Source organism: Hypomesus nipponensis, chromosome 11 (assembly GCF_054491055.1).
Source record: "Hypomesus nipponensis isolate SF chromosome 11, ASM5449105v1, whole genome shotgun sequence".
NCBI lineage: Eukaryota > Metazoa > Chordata > Actinopteri > Osmeriformes > Osmeridae > Hypomesus > Hypomesus nipponensis.
In genome coordinates this window covers 14,633,858-14,650,857 of record NC_140371.1, presented here as the reverse complement: position 1 = coordinate 14,650,857, position 17,000 = coordinate 14,633,858, and the positions used below count along the sequence as shown (strand labels likewise).

Here is a 17,000-nt window from a genome sequence, read left to right as displayed (position 1 = left end):
TAAATATAATGACACCCAAGGAATGATACCTTAACTCCTCAGCCTACACACACCTGTACTGAATGTATGACCTAGTTATTTCAATAATCACTAGAGAGAAGACGTCGCTGCTTTATGAATGTAACAAATATATTCCCCTTTATCTTCCCTGTTGCCAGTCCAAGTACAGTCCAATTCTGTGCTCTCTTCTGAAAGCTTATGGCGCCATCTTGTGGTAAAATTTACTTCACAGGGTCTATTGGCTTTGTTTTGTGAGGAGGCGCAATCATGAAACCATCAAATTGCCACACACTTTGAGACAGATTAGAAAAGCCATTTTTGATTATTTCTTGTTGGCAGTATTTACTTTTCTGTACAGGATTGCATTTTCCGGATCCGTAAACAAAATAGTTTAAAGGTTGACACGGGACGGCAGAGAGGATTAAGACTGATGGAGTGAAAGATAATATATTATGATTGAGAGATGACCCCTCTATTTCAAAACCATCAGCCAGGGTTTATGTTTTCTATTGAAACTGTCCACAGACACCTTTTCAGCTGACTGGCATGTGGAATATCACACCTTTGAAAGACGATTAGCATTTCATAGTCTGCATATTATCCATCAAGCCATGCCCTTCAAAGGGAGGAGGCTGAGCTCTGAGGATACTACAAGTTTGACCGCTGTTGACAGGAAGTCTGGCCATTAATGACAGGATGTCTGGGACACTTGGTGACTTTGAATGAATGGGACATTTGGATTTAATCACCTGTTTTGAAGTATAGATTGAATTCCTTTAACATCTTTCAAGTTGCATCATTCAAGTTGCTCATACGTTTTCATGATACACAGAAGTACTTCGTGTGGTGGTCTCAGACGGACTTACCTTATTAGTACTTCAGTTGATCATAAAGCTCCATATTGTAGCAGTTCAAACTTTATTGTTGTGTAAGTTACATTATTTGGTTGTTTCCTCGACTGGAGGGACCTGATGTCTTTAGAAAAGATCGCAAACAGAATGATTTTGCATCATGTTTTAAGGAGTTGAAAATACCACATTTTGTAATTACAAATGTCAATAGAAAAAGAAAATCGATATGACAATACTGACGTAGTTGAAATACAGTATTGACAGACATGGTTGTGTTATGTCTTAATGTCATAGGTTAAAATTCTCAAAAAGCTTTGCTTATAGATTCATTGTTATAAAAAGACAAAAATAATTTCATAGATTTTCAAAATTATTTCAAATGGTTAAAGAAAATGATAAGACAATCAACAATGTTTCATTACTTGCAAATAAAATCACGTAGCAAAATACATTTTTCACTGCATCATATCACAATTGAATCATATCATAATATAATCATTGCTCTGTAATATTCATAATATCTATATTATTCTGGTATTAGACATCTCGTACACCAACATTGTGATTGGAACTGCCAAGACCCCTGATTGAAAAAGAACACGTACAAAACGTGGAATCAACAGAGAGATTATGGAGAAGACCTCCATAAGGAATAGTGGGTTGTAGCCAGTCACCGTTCACATACTCCAGTTTTCCATGTTAGAAGAAAGCATGGCCTCTCAACAGTTAATCCCATAGTTTCACAATAGCCCTGTCAGTGATAAGCACTTGTCTCATATACTATCTGCAAATCAAACTCTATCAAATCATCTTATAAAACAGTGACATCCTACTATCAGTGCAGTCACATTGCCCATCCGTGTCTGGACAGTGATTGGTGCTTGTAAAGCAGAAACATACAATCATTTTGCTCCATTTCGCTCAATCGAAACCGTAACAGCATGGAAAAGTAAAAGGTATGAAAGCTAATCTCCAGTGGCGTCCAGTTAGAGCTTAGTCATTGGTATGTGCAGGCTGTTCCAGGGGCCCATCCACAGCTCCTCCTCGTCCGACAGCGTGTGCTCGCTGTGGGACTCGGCAGTCTCTCGCTCCTCCTTGGTGTCCACACAAGACTCCTGCTCCTCAGTCCCATACTGACCACCGCTGCTGTTCCTCTCACTCAGGGCCTTGGCAATGTTGGACTTGGAGCAGATGCTGTTAAGGCCTGTGGTGCTGGAGCCAAGGGAGCCGCCGGAGATGCGGGTGTTGAGGTTGATGTCCACCGTGGAGGAAAGGCCCACGCCCGTCCCGTTTCCCGTGCTCCCTATGCTGTTGAGGGGGAGGTTTTCCTCGTGGGTGACCCCCAGCTTGTCCAGTTTCTTGAACTGCTTGCCCAGGCGGCACGGGGAGCCCACTTTGAGGTTGTTGGGGTGGCCGAGCCTCCTGGTGCGGACGATGGTACCGTTCTGGGAGAGGTAGACGTTCCCGTTGATGTTGCTGTGGCTGTTGGCGTTGGGCATCCGGTGCCGCTGGGCCTCGCTGGTGCTGTCGTCTCCCGTGGAGCTGCTCTCGTAGTCTCGGTCCACCACTAGTTTGACACGCTTCCTCCCAGCCTGCAGAGAATGTCAAACAAGAATGGGTCAATATACAGCTCTCTCGGGAACATAATAGGAACAACGTCATGTGTAAAAGTAATTCAAAGAAGAAGAATATGGGGCATTGCATTATTGTATTTGAGCACTCTAAAGAGGCAGGGTATGTTTTCAATCATTTAAGAGGTAGCATCATAGTGAAGGAACATGAAAAAGACCCACTCCACAAGCGATAAAGAAGATATTGAAAAGAGAAAAGTTCAAAGCAGATGAAACAATGCATCATTCAGTGAAATCCTATGCAAAGACTCTTTCTGGAAATTTCTGTGAAAACTCACACAAATTGAGACTGAGAGAGAGATAGAGCTGTATAAGTAAGCACTCCAGAGACAGCACTCAGAATTGAGGTCATTCCCATGCATGTGGTCACTTCACTCCAGTCAGTCTTACTTCCCAGCAGACCGCCTGTGCCCTCAGAAAGCCGTGGAGTTTCCTTCGGATTCAGAGCCGGTGTCGGAGGTCCCTCCTTTTCCCGACCTGCTGGTGGCACCCGAAACAGAGCCATGGGAGCTGCTCTCTGAAGTGATGGCATCCTCATCCACCTCCGTAATGGGGGACAGCCCCCCGAAGGTCTCCTCCTCTGAGCCATCGGAGTCGGCCGGGGGCCCAGAGTAAGGATTGGAAGGCCCCGCCACCTCGGACACCACACTGGACCTCCTGGACGCCTCCTCCCCGTCACTCGGCTCACTGGCCGATTCCTTACTTTCGTCCGCCGTCCCGCTCGCCTCCCCTTGGCTCTCCTCCGCTTGGCTCTCCTCCGCTTCGCTCTCCTCGTCGATGGTGCCCTCTGAGGAGTGGGTCATGACAGACTTGCGGGAGCGGTGGCTTCCTCCTGCCGACCTGGAGGAGGTGGAGCTCCGCTCGCTGACCAGGGACTGGCTGTCCTCCGACCCGCTGGCCTCCGATTCAGACACCTGGCTCTGGCTGGCGCCGCTGACCATCGAGTCCCCGCTGGCCGTCCCTGTCCCTGACTCGCCTTCACTCTCTGCGCCGGACTTCTCTGAGTCCTTGGTGCTCTGTGAAGACTTCATAGAGGACCTCTGTGAGGAGCCAGATTGGGAGGCTGCACTACTGGCACCGCTAATCGAACCAGAACCACTACCGCTGCCACTACCACTTCCCCTCTCACTACCGCTGGCACTGCCACTGCCAGGACCACTGCCGCTACCACTTCCACTGCTGTCTCCGCTGGCCTGAGTACTCCCGCCGGATTTCTCAGAGGAGGCCTGACTGGTGCCAGTAGCAGATGACTTCACAGACGAGCGGGCAGTGGAGCCGCTCTCTCTGGACTCCCCCGAAGCCTCCTCCTCTGACTCTTCTTCTGTGGCTGAACTTTTCTCAGTCCCCGATTCTTTTTCTGTCCCCGATTCTTTTTCTGAATCCGATTCTTTTTCGGATTCAGACTCCTTCTCCGTTTCGGATTCCTTCTCTGTGCCTGATGACTTTGAGCCAGAGCCAGAGCCAGAGCCAGAACCCGACTCTTTTTCTGAATCAGATTCTTTTTCCGTCTCGGATTCCTTCTCCGTGCCAGATTCCTTCTCTGTGCCAGATTCCTTCTCGGTGCCCGTTTCATCATCCTCAGACTTGGACTTGCTCTCTTCATCTGAATCCCCAGGATGTTCCTCCGGCTCCTCCTCTGAGTCCACAGTGCTCTCGTTGGCATCGTCTCGGTCCAGGTCCACCTTCAGGTAATCTTTATCCACGCTGCTCCTCTCAGACTCGTCGTCGGAGCCTTTCTCCTTCGCGCTCCCGCTCCCGCTGGCCTCTGGCTCGCTCTCCTCCGTCACGCTGATGGACACCTTTGACTTCTTCTCGTCCTCGCTGGCGGCCTGCGAGGCGTCCTCGTCTCGCTCGCTACCCGTGGCCGAGCCGCGGCTCACGCTGCCCTGAGACTTCCTGCGGCCCCGCAGCCGGCTGCTCATGTTGATGCGTTTCATCACGTTGGACAGGCCGCCCCGGGCGGCGGGCTCTGTATCGATGGGGCCGCTCGCCTCCGCGCCGCCCGTCAGACTCTCCTGACTGTCGATGCGGCGGGCCGACATCAGCTTGGCATAGTCCTTGTCCTTCTTCTTGGCGCCAAACATCTTGAACATTTTGGCCTTCTTCCATGGAGACAGGCCTGCGGCAGCCTGCTCTCCTCCCTTGCTGGATACCAGGAGTTTGCTCAGCTTCATGACAGACTTCAGCCTCTTGGCAGCCTTGGAGGGTTCTGCCGCCACCTCGGCCTCCGCTGGCACTGCCTCCTCAATCTCGCCCTCCGGGGGCAGGTCCCTGAATCCAACCCTCTTAGGCCCACCGCGGCCCCGCATGGGCCCGCCGCCGCGCCCTCTGCCTCGGCCCTGTGACAGTCACATGACTCCTCAATCAACCGTTGGAAATACTGATTATCCATGTTGGGAGGTTTCACTGATTTTCATCATGATTTTCCACAACAAAAAACACTGCACGAAACTGCTATTAGAAAAGGGTGCTGGTCCAAACAGTGTTTGATTAAATTGTTTGTTTTGATTCCAGCTATGTCTGTGTGCCTCCTGTTAACCGGAGGGCCTAGAGAGGTTACCTCAGGGCCGTGGGGGGTGTAATAGTCGTCCTCCATGATCACCTCTCCGTACTCGTCGTACATGGGAGCAATCAACTTCCTGCGGCTGCCATACTGAGGAAGGTCGTACCTGAGGGAGAAAACAAGCAGATTATCATTACCAGGTCCAACATTCGAAGAATACATTGTCATTTACAAATGAGCTGAAGGGTATTTTGTTTTTTGGGAGGAATGGGGGGGTGGGACTCACTGCCAGGTGGGTTGGTGCAACAAGGCCTGTGGACAGTGGACCAACGCACATCTCTGTGAGTGATAAATGTGTGTGTGTGTGGGGGGGGGGGTGTGTGAGGGCTAAACTCTGTCCGCATAATATGATGTTATAAATGGATAATCGAGAAGCCAGTCTAGCAATCTGCATTAGCCTGGAGACGCAGGAAATGAGGAGCGCTGTGGGACTCCCATCCGTCTGCATTACAGCTCCATCTGTGTCAGGCCCTCGGTGGCAGCCTGAAGCAGAGATCGCTGCTCCTGTTTCTGACCCGTGGCCCAAGGATGCTAAAAAACATCCTGAGCACTTCACACCGCTGAACCGGGAGGAACCTGGAAGCCAGCATTACTCTGCATTAGCGACACCTTGTGACCACGCGAGGTGGCCTCAGAGAAGAGCCGCGGTTAGCGATCGCTGGATTAAGAGCTTAGCAGCGGTTAAGTTGCACTTGGCTCTTTAAATAGCAAGGGATGACAGACTCTGTGTGTGGGTTATCAAGATAGCAACTTCAGCAGCCATGACGGCTTTAAGGATGGGCAGTCTGTCAGATTGAGAGACCAAAGCCCCCGCCACATAATTACAGCAAGGTACAAATGAAGGGCCTGGCCATACGCACACCCAGAGCTAATTAGAATTAGCAGGGAGGATGAGAAGCTAAGTCGATGGTTGATGAGTAAGCGAACAGGCAATTAAAGCATTTCATAATTTTGTCCGGCTGCTTCCAGTTCCTTATAAAGCAGAGAAGCAAGGGTTTGGTAGGGAACGTTCAGGTGGGTCTCCATTCTGTCAACGGACCAGCTGTGCTCCTCCGAGGGTTGCAAATAACCTGACGCGAAACGGGCCGAGTTCAACAAGCAGCGTGAGCTCTGCATCTGTTCATGGCTTCCCAGCATCTGATTGGCTAGCTGTTCTGGGTTCTCTCCCTTGCAGACCATATGGGTGTGCATTCTGAGTGTGCCCACACCAGCCAGCCCAGCCCAGCCCAACTGTATCCAGCAGGCTGTTAGATAGCAGGCCCTGGGCTGAATCACTGATCACAGTTGGGGGGAGTGCAGAGGGCACACTCGGGGGGATTACACTCATGGCTAATGGGGATAATGTGATAAGTCATGCTCATCACGTTCCACAGCGTTTCCCCTGAATCCCTTCCCGTCTCCGAGGATTTCTCCAGCGATGGTTGGGGTGGGGGGGGCTAACGTGGAAGTTTATGATAAATGGGTCTAAATGATGTTTAACTATAAATGAACCCATGGAGATCAATTTCCCCCGGATTGGAGGGAGACTGAAGAGGGGCTGGAGGCTGTGTGTGCGGGGCTCACCCCTGGTCGTAATTATAGTAGTCCTGCCCGTAGTAGTCCTGCCCCGGGTCGATGCCGGACTCCATGGAGAGCTCCTACGATTCAAAGACATACGGAGAAAGACATCAGTACTGGACCGAAAGAGAGAGAGAGTTAGAGAGAAAAAGGGATTGAGAAAGAGATCGTTTTAAGAGTGATACAAGGTGCGTTAAAAGGGTACGGTGTGTGTATAGGATGGATAGGAGAGTTCAGTGTTTGAGGACAAGCTGCAGATCTACCTCAGGTCTTAGTAGAGATGGCCTCAGCAATTGTTGTTGCTGCCAGAAAGGAGCATAGGGGAGGGAGAGGGGGGTAGGGAGAGTGTAAGGAGAGGGGGGAATAGGACAGGCATAGACTCTCATAGTCAAAGTGCAAAGTTGATAAGAAAGGAAAGGAAATTAAGAACAGCTACAATTCTAAAGAGATTTTGTCGATGATCAAAGCTGGATGGAGCATGCACGACGTCAATGATGTGCAAAGGTCACACGTCGTTCACAGGTCAGTATTTGCTCTATTTTCTCTATGTTTATTTATGTCAAACACTCAGTCACTTAGCCCCCAAACACTGCAACTTCTGCCAAGAGAACACAAGCATCTGGGTGCTTATCTGTCACTTGGCAGGGAAAAGACTGCAGTGCTGACTGTGCAAAAAAAAGTTAAACAAAATGTTAATGGTAAAGGTGTTCTCCAGCAGATCTCATCTTGGTCTCATTCTGTGAATGTTTTCTAATGTTTGTCCAGTAGATAAGAATAATGGCGAAGATGCAGTATTAAGCTCCCTGGAGCACAACACAATGACTCAGTGCACAATGCATTACATGGACATGCATCACAACCAGAGGACCCACCTGTCTGCCATAGCCGCCGCCGCGTCTGTGATGTCGGAAGGTGGGAGGAAACAAAATGGGTAAGTGATGAGTTCAACTTGATGTTGACATTTCAAAAACATTTCAATAAAAAAAAAACAAGTGTAGTTATTCTTCTGGCCAGTCGAGGTGATTTCAATTCCACTTACGGTGCAGTTTTCTGTACGTCAGCCTGCATGGTAATATATTTCTCACTTTTTTAAAGCATACATGCAGCACCACTCTTATCTACTTGACGCGGGCCTTTTTTTCCATTATCACGGTAACGTCTGAACCGATGGGATTCAGCGGGTGAAAAAAAAGGTCAGAGGAGGGAAGGTAGAGGGGGGTGGGAAGCTTTTACTCAGACACATCGAAATAACTCTGGTGAATTAAGGCTTTGCGTTCCAACGGTTCCAATGGCCACAGACGCAAGGTCAGTTTCCCCTGACGCTCCTTACACTCGTTTCTGCTTTAGCTTGCGTTGTTGCTTTGTCCTTGGAATACTCATCTATATGACGCCTACAAGGACTGCAACTCAACGAAGGACATTGATACGCCAGTCAAACGAAGCGCTGCCAACACTTGAGAGGTTCGGCTTTCTCTCCAGGATGCTAAACTGTTTCCCAGACGAGGTGTGAACGTATGTCGATGACTTAATGAGACATTGCAGGCTCGTGGGTTCACTGCACTATTGTACTACAACTGTGGTCTGTCTGGGATTGTGAATAATGGGCACTTTCACAGTCTCTTAGATATATGGCCATGGCTATGTTGTGAGGTCCTCTGGAGAGCTGTAATCTGTTCTTATGGGGCTGGGACCAGAGTCAGGGCATGGGGGCCATGCAGGGCCACACCCCCACGGAGGAAGGGGAGGGACAGGGCTGGAGAGTCCGGGTGGGGGGTTCGGGTGTTGGGGGGGGAAGTTTGATGGATGACCCATTGGACTTTTGCAGCCTCACGGAAACACCAAGACAAATGACCCAGTGGACAACCAGGTACAGTAGATTGCCAAAGGGGAGAGAGGCGGAATATCAGGGAACGGGGGCACACAACCAGAGGAGGTGTCCTCTCAGAATAACTAATAGACACTTAAAGACTCCCATGCATCACCCACATAGCGAAGGGGGACAAGGTTTCCTCACCCGTCTCTGCCACAATCAATCCAGACAAATGTAATGGATTATGAAGTGGACGGCTGAGAGATCGCTCTGGGATGCTAACGTATCACCCCATTATACAGCAGCTGACCACTAATCAACTCCCTTGACACACTAGTGCTAGGTGAACGAACGGCACCATGAGCAGACGGGCAAGAGCTCCGTAGATCCAACACTGGCACAAACCACAATTCATCGCAGACGCTGTATGCGTGTTAACCATTCTGCGTGAACAGTCTCCAACACTCTAACATGTCTTGTCACTGTATGGGCAGCAAGACACCTTTATTTTAAGATGATGATTACTGGTGGCTCCGATGACCGAGGTCTCCAGTAAAGCAACAGAGAGCAGGAGAAAAGTGCCCATGAAATCATAACCAGTGGAGGAAATAAAGAACGAAGAGAAGAATAACATCCATTAGACGTGACAGGTCCTGGGGTTGAGAGCAAGTGCTTGGTTATCCAAAAACAGCATGCAAGCTTCTGGCCTCTCGACAGCTGAGATTACCCCCTTGTGATGAACACAGAATACACAATTAGTTGGTTTCGATTGGGCTATCGGAGAAACGCACGATGAATCACAAAAGCCTACCAGAGTGGGAAAGAGGTAGCAAGAAAGAGAGGGAGAGAGAGATACAGAGAGCGAGGGGGGAGCGAGTGAGAGAAGGGGGAAGAGAGAAAGACGGAGAAAGAGCTCGAGGGAGAAAGAGAAAGGGGTGGAGAGAGAGGAGGAGGGAGAGGAGGGATTAAAACACAGTGGAGGAACTAAAAAAAGCTCTGAGATGAAGTTTCACCACCAGTGTTAAAAAAATCAAATAAAATGGGAGCATAAATACAAAAATGAAGAAAGAGGGTTAGGACAAGCGAAGAGTGGATAAGAGGAGGTAGAAAAGGAGAGGAATAGTGTGAAGTGGAGAGAAAGCGGTCGAAAGAGTAAAGGACGGGAGGAGGAGAAGACAAGAGGTGGGAAGTGAAGACAGAAAAGACGGTGACAGGTGGACGGGCAGCAGCCCTGGTGGTTAAAGATTGATTGGCTCTCTAATTGGCCTCTTCCAGAGAGCAGCGAGACATCACAGTGACTACTTCATCACGCTGTGAGGATCTGTACAGACATGTGAAAGACAGATCCCTAGGGGGCTTCCCTTTTGCTCTGCTTTTCCACCCAAAGCCTTCACACCCCATGCGTTGACCGCAGCTAGAGATAACAGTCACTTGACATCTCATTGGCCTTCTCGAGTGTCCTTGTGTGTGCTGTGTTTATCTGCGTCAGATCTTTAGGAACGTCCAAGGGGTTCATGGAATAACACGGCACAAATCATGACAACAAGGGATTTGTCTGTCTTGACATGACCATGGCCTGTTTCACTGCCTGTTTCTTAAACCACACAAAGATCCATTAAGATGTATTGACAACCTGGATGTTTGGCTAGTCAGTCTGCAAAATACGAAATGCAACAAATCCATTCATGAACTACGGGTACACTCACTTCAAATGAGTTCATGTTGTCAAGCTTTAATACAAAATCCTAATACAAACATGGAGAATCCCCATTCAACTTTCACACAATGTTCTGTACAGCAGAAAGTACAGGGTTGAGTAATGATGCAAGTGAGGACAGTGGAGGGACAGGGACAACGATCAAGAGAGGCTCTGTTCAAACATTCAAGCACCACTCCAGCCCTGCAGCCCACTGATGGATGCAGGTGGTGTTGTGAAACTTTCATTGGAACAACCGATTTCCAATTTCTGAGTTTCTGGATAGTCTCTCACTTGTAAAGGTTTTCAGTTGAAATAGGTTGATTCAAAAGACATTACACAAAGAAAAGAAAAACGTTCCTACAAAAACACAACATGATCATGAAATGACATGTGTATACAGAAACAGAAGACAGAGTGAAGACATGGAGAGATGGGTCTCAGAGAGACGTGAATGGCAGTCAGAATGTGGTGGACTGGGAAGGGAAGTGTTCACTGAGTTCCTGGACCAGAGAGTTTCTGTTAGTGTCAGGGTTCAGTTGGCTGAGCTCTGGCTGCTCCGAGCTGTTAGATTGGCTCGTTTCAACCTCAGAGGAGCTTGAGTTGGTTTGGACGGCGTTGGTTGAGTTAGGGCCGTCGCTGGAGGTCGACCCAGGTGGTTTGCGAGAGGCCTGTGGTTCCAAGGTCTCCTGGGACGGTTTCCTGTTGACGCGCGGCGCCTTGCGACTCTTGTCCACTTGACTGTACAGGTTGGCAACGGACTTCTCAAGGTCGGCCAGGTTGTGCAGGTTCTTCAGGATGCCCTTCAGCTCTCTCTTCTTCCCACCGTCGTCCGGGGGGGGTGGAGGGGGAGGGGTGCGGGCGGAGAGGGGGCGGAGCGATGACACGGGTGGCAGGTTGGCGGGCACAAACTGGACAAAGGGCCGCGACCGCTCAACGTTCGGGGGGGATGGGGGCGGGAGCGGAGGGGGTGGGGGCGGAGCCGGACGCTTTGTGAGGGGCGGAAGTGGGGAAGGATCGGGGGAAGGATCGGGGGCGGACGGCGCAGGACCGGAGGGTGCAGGTGGAGGAGAGGAGGGGGGAGAGGAGGAGGGAGGGGAGGTGGTGGGAGGAGGAGGAGGAGGGGGAAGTGGAGGAGAAGGTGGAGGAGGTGGAGCCGGCTGGTCGGGCGGGTCAGGGATGATCTCCAGCGTGATCTCGCAGGGCTCCACCGTCATGTAGCTGGAGATGCTGGAGCTGAACTTCCTGAGCACGGGGGGCGTGGGCCTCGGGGCGGAGGGCGGGGGGGAGCCCTCCCCCTGAGTGATGATGATGCGGGGCGGCACGTCCCTGCCCACCGACACGGGGCTGTAGGGGCAGTCCAGGATGGAGAGCAGCATCTCCGGGCTGAGCTCCAGCATGTCCACGCTGTCCCGGTCCCTCAGCAAGATAGGCGACAGGGAGCCGCGCGAGTCCCTGCTCTGCCTGGCGCTCCTCTCCTGCAGGGCCTGCTGCTCGTACTGGCGCGCCTGCTCCCTCACGGACAGCTTGGTCTCCGTGCTGCGGCTGCTCACGGTGTCGTAGGCCTCCAGGCCGTCCTTGCCCTTCAGGCCTGCCTGCAGGAGCTGCAGCTCCCACTGCGCCGGGTCCAGCAGGGCCTGCCTCCCCAGGGCCTCGGTGCCGTGCGACTCGGCGCGCAGACGGGCGGGCAAGGTCCACGAGAATGCCGAGTGCGAGGGGGAGAGGGGGAAGTCGGACGGGCCGGACCCAAGGCCGAAGGCGTCGGGGCTGCTGAGGGGCCCGTCGTCATGGTACAGAGGGTTGGGCGTGGTCAGCGGGTGGCGGTCGGACATGAAGGTGACGTTGCTCTCGGACTTGGGCAGGTTGCCGTGCAGGGTGCCGTTGCCACGGGCAGCGAGCGCGCGGCAGGCGAAGGAGCTTAGCAACCTCTGGCGGTCGGCTTCCTCGATAACCGACTTTTTAGCCCTGCCCCCATATGAGTGGAGGTGAAGAAGAGAAAGACTTGAAACAAAGGTGGAAGATGGAGGGAGGAAAGGGTGAGAAGGTAGAAGGGTGTTTGTGAGGGAGCTACAAGCTAACTTCCTACTCCATTCCTACTCTCGTCTATGGGACTCTTGGTATCATGGGCACAATGACATCAAACAATATTAGAACTCAAGTTCAAATCAACACGCTGGAATCTAGATCATGCTTTGGGTAGCTGCAAAGAGCATTACGAGCCTCTAAAAAGCACCAGTTAGTCGCCCAATCCACAGGTGAACATACAGTAAATAATATTGAATCGAATCTCAAACCGTGTGCATCTGTTCAGCTGTGGCCATAACAGTTTGTATACAGTAAGAGAATACAATGGGATGCCAAAGGAAATGAAACATAAAGCAAGACTATGGCATGGCTGCCAGCACTGGCATAAGAGGATGGGAGGGATGCAGTCTAGTGACTATTTATGCACTCACACAAAGAAAGCTTTTACTTCATTGCGGTCGGAGAAATCCTCACCTGCTTCCTACATATTTCCAATCTGTCATTGAGGTTAGCCTTAACACTACTGCACAGAGCCAATGCACTACATAAAGAGGCTTATTCAGAACGCGTATGTCTATGCCTTGATAAATGCCAAGCAAATGTCAGAGAGCTTGAATTCATACATGTGTGCTCAAAAAAAGATGGAAGCAAGGCGGGGGTCTAGGCTATTAATATCAGTAATTTTGTTCACATGGAGAATTGATCTTGTTGCTGGATCAAGGGGGAGGATGAGAGCTACTTACTGCAGTCTGAATCCACAGACGCGGAAGAGAGTGGAGATGAGATGAAAGACAGACAGTCAGAAACAGACACTTGTTAGACAGACAAAGCACAGACTGCTGGGGTATGGAGTATGGAGTAGAGCTCCCACGAGCCAACTCAACTTTTAAAGAGTTTATAAATTGGCTTACTTAAAGAACGCAAACAAACACGCACACATTCTCTCACGCAGGAGAACATTTGAGAACAGTGCCTTAATGTGGCTCTTTTCAGGATCATTTCCTCTGGTGGATATGGAAGGCTGGGAAAGACCCCAAATAAAAGAGCATTGTTTGGTTGTTTTCCCTGAGAGAGCTCTGCTAACGTGGGCAAATTGAACGCTTCTGCCACATGCTGACTATTTGTCAACAGCTTCAGTAAAATGAAGACCCTTTTCAACCTACCGTTACATTTCCATTATCACATTGTTATATGGAAACATTTAAAATCAGCCACCATTAAGGTAGTAGGATAATCGGCTTAGAATGCATTACATCAAAATAACCTCACCATAGGGGCTTTTACTGATTCTATCTTGTTTAATCTAAAAACATTACCATTTCATTGCACCTTTTAGGATTGTATTTAACATGAAAGGCGCAATCGGATTGTGTTAATGGAAACACATTCAGAGAGCAGAGCTGCTGAGCCAGTCAACAAAGATAATAGGCCAACACTGGGAAAGAGAAAAGTAATTTACCACAAAATCAATTACCCAACAAAAGACGGGCCAGATGCGGTGAGCTCTATAGCTAGTAAATCTTGGCCTCTTTTTTTATGAGAGCCTCAACAAACAGTTTCACCTTGAGAGTACTGTAGTCTGTGCTGAAACCCATCTGCAGTCTAATTGGAAAGGGAATAGACTCTGACCCTCCTCAAGAGCTGGACTACAATAGGCTCGACATAGAACCCCAATAACAGCTAGGCTTTGATAGGCTAGACCCAGACCCTCACTAACAGCTGGGCTGTGATAGGCTAGACCCGGAATCCCAAGGGCCCAAGGTGTGATGACTTTCTGGCTAAGCTACCGGACATTGCTGAACACCGCACCGTAGCGACACTAGGGAATAAAAACACCTGGTCTCATTTCCAAACTCCTCTCCTGTACCACAGGGTTTGCTGTGCCACAGGGTCATCCTGGGTCGCTAGCCTGTGACAGCGTGTTTCGGCACAGGTGCAGGGGTTAGTCAGGAGGCCGAGCGTCCAGGTTACTCACATGCTGCTGTCCCCCAGCTCCTCGTATAGGTTGGCAGAAGCAGCCGGAACCTTGGCTCCTGGTGGCAAGGCTCTCTGGATCCTGGCAGTCTTGGCGCACTCTGCTTGTCTCCTGTGGAACGTCAATATGTTTAATCAGTTTGAGTTGTTGGAAGACCACTCAACACATTGTTTTGTCTTTGTTCTTTTTCAGAGGATATTTCATCAGTCAGTTCCCATGACAATGTGACTGAACTTTGTATTATTCTGCACGTGTCATTCAACAATATTTATGAAAGCAAGTAATTTCATCCAAAACATTTATCACGTTCTCTCTTCATTCTTAAAGGAGTAGTCAGTAACACATCCTATAGGTGATTTGCATGCACACAGCAAACCACAAGAAAATGATCTCTCAAACCACATAAAAAGTAACTTACTCTTTGAATCTGATGGATGGTTTTGCGATCGGCAAGAGTAGAGGGAAGAGGTGGAGAGAGTGGAACAAAGAAAGAGAAAAACACAAGAATATCCAGGTTACACAATTTACAACCTTTCTTTCTCTTTCTTTCAATATTTCTTACTTTTTCTCTTAGGTTCCTACAATTTGTGGTCCAAAACAAACTGCAATTACCCACAGAGTGTGATATAAGTCCATCAGATATAAGTTGGTGATGAGGAAGAGGAACAGAGAAGCTGAAAACGATTTCCTGCATTGGACATCACCGCTGTGACACAGGTGTGTGTGTGGTGGGGGGGGGGGGGGGGGGGGGGCACGACCCCTTCACATCAGCTTGGCGCTGACTACACCAGACACCCTCCCAGGGGCTGTGCAGTTTAACCTCTTTTTGACCCAATGCTCTCTAAACCTCTCTGGTTGACTTGATGTGTATCCTAGCTTTAGCTCCCCAGGAAACAACCATGTTCATCTCAATGGATGCGTTTCTATGTAAACAAGAAGAAAAAAAGTGACCTAAAATGACCTCCCACATCAAACCATCTTTTTCCCAACCCCCCCACCCCCACCACCGCCCTCCCCACAAAAATGCTTGCTGCTGTTCTGGTGTGTGTCTGTGGGTGGGTGTGATTGAGCGGGGGGGCTAATGTGACCATTAGCAGCCATCTGCTGTGAGTAGCATCTGTGTGTTTTGTTTAGGACGACTGTCGTAACCCGTCGGCTGTGTATAAACAGCACCCAGACATCAGTGTTTATGTAACACACTCAGCGGATCCAAAGCCCGTCGCACAGAAGGCTCAACCCAGCTCTGCTGCCGTCGCCACCCTTGTCATTGTTTTACGACCCCTCTATTTTCCACCTGATATAGAACCGTCACGGTGAACAGGATCTCGTAGGACAGTGCACCTGCGCCATGTGCCGTGCCGTGAGATGTTTGTTGAGCGGTGTGTGTGTGTGTGCTAAGTGAGGGGGGATCGGAGGCATGAAGATGCACTGTGACCGTCACAATTGGTTGTGGATATTTATCACAAACCAGCGTTAATTCATCTGCTTTCAAAGAGCATCAAAAGCGAGATTAGCCCAACAGTGTACGCAGTTACCATGGCCAATTAGAAAACCAGAGAAATACACAGAGAGAGAGAGAGAGATGAATACTTGTTCCCACACTATCCCACAGCATCAACAAATCACAGATGGGTAAGGGAGTCCTTGGACGTCTCACTACAGAGACGTCCCCTCAGCGAGGACTAAGGCCCCGTCTCCCACATTTGAAGGCCAGCCCAGAATCTCTAACGAGGGAAAACAAGGTCTTCGCCTCGTTTACAAGGACACAGCGGCCAGTCACGGACCGCCAGCGATCACCACGGCAACAGTGGATTGCCTTGCTGCACTCACTGTTTGTAGGTGACCATGACGATGAGGATGGCGGGGATGCAGCAGAGGATGATGATGATGGCGAGGGCGAGCAGCGCCCCCTCGGTGTAGCCCACCGCCTGGGCTGCCTTCTTCACGCTGGCCACAATGTCGGGCTGCCGGATCTCCAGGATGCGGCCCCCCTGGCCCAGGTAGGGCTGGAACTCCTTGTTGATGTCCAGCAGCTTCCCATCCAGGAACCTCGAAAAAGCATGGGGGACACTTAGCCAACCACTGACAGGCACAGAAGTATATGTCATTGCTAATGGTTTTAGCTCATATTTCTGTACCATTCCTCCCCTTACAAAAGTCTGTCCTTTTCTGGGCGTTTTTTTTTTTTTCACGACTGGATATCTTGTGATTTAGTCCCAGTCCCAATCAGTGTCCTCCTCCTTCCACCCAGAGCACGTCTCCATGTGCCAAGGCAGGGAGGGAGAGCGAGCACAGGGAGAGATCATTTACGCTGTTCCAGACGCCCGCGTCTCCCGAGACATCCTTCCTCATTTAGCCAACGATAGACACAGCACTCAAGGTGGCTTCAGGACACACGCACAGATCCTCTCACCACCATTACGCCTCCCCCCCCCCCCCCCACTAGCCACACACAATCTTTGCTCTACGTTCGCTGTCAGCCCGCACCGCATAAATACAACGTGCAATTACCTCGGGCAGCGTCAGACGAGAACGGCATGAGCAAAGCGCTTTTTTCCTCGCCTCTCCGGCCCTCAGCCTCCCCCTGCCTCATCCTTTACATCAAGCTCTCATGGTCGTGGTAGGGGTGGTGAGGATGGGGGGGGCTTATTAAAGCAACAATAAAGCGGCTCAGTGGAGGTTGTGGGGGGAGGGGGGGGGGGTTTACTCTTACCGATGGCTCTCTACAAAAGCTGCCACCTGTGATGAGAGCGCCGCTCGCCCGGCACTTTATGACCAAACAAGCGGCAGGTGTGGGCAAAGAGGAAATGGGCCACTCCACTGAGGGGGGCCGGGGATGGAGAGATGATGGGGTTCCGATTAACTCCAACTGGGGAGCAGTATTACGGCACG

The 17,000-nt window shown here is 50.2% G+C and overlaps 1 protein-coding gene across 1 annotated transcript in view; it reads right to left on the bottom strand.

Annotated features, from left to right (window-relative positions):
• Positions 1 to 901: 901 nt before the first annotated feature.
• Positions 902 to 17,000, bottom strand: part of LOC146268280 (protocadherin-15-like) — a 106,196-nt gene continuing 90,097 nt past the window's right edge. Inside the window, exons 31-40 of the mRNA XM_084709441.1 lie at positions 15,939 to 16,157; positions 14,527 to 14,535; positions 14,109 to 14,219; positions 10,574 to 12,073; positions 7,475 to 7,499; positions 6,866 to 6,904; positions 6,609 to 6,682; positions 5,043 to 5,151; positions 2,905 to 4,821; positions 902 to 2,443 (exon numbers count right to left, since the gene is read on the bottom strand). Of these exons, the coding sequence (XP_084565567.1) occupies positions 1,838 to 2,443; positions 2,905 to 4,821; positions 5,043 to 5,151; positions 6,609 to 6,682; positions 6,866 to 6,904; positions 7,475 to 7,499; positions 10,574 to 12,073; positions 14,109 to 14,219; positions 14,527 to 14,535; positions 15,939 to 16,157 (4,609 nt within the window). The 3' untranslated portion in view covers positions 902 to 1,837. The remainder of the gene's footprint in view (positions 2,444 to 2,904; positions 4,822 to 5,042; positions 5,152 to 6,608; positions 6,683 to 6,865; positions 6,905 to 7,474; positions 7,500 to 10,573; positions 12,074 to 14,108; positions 14,220 to 14,526; positions 14,536 to 15,938; positions 16,158 to 17,000) is intronic.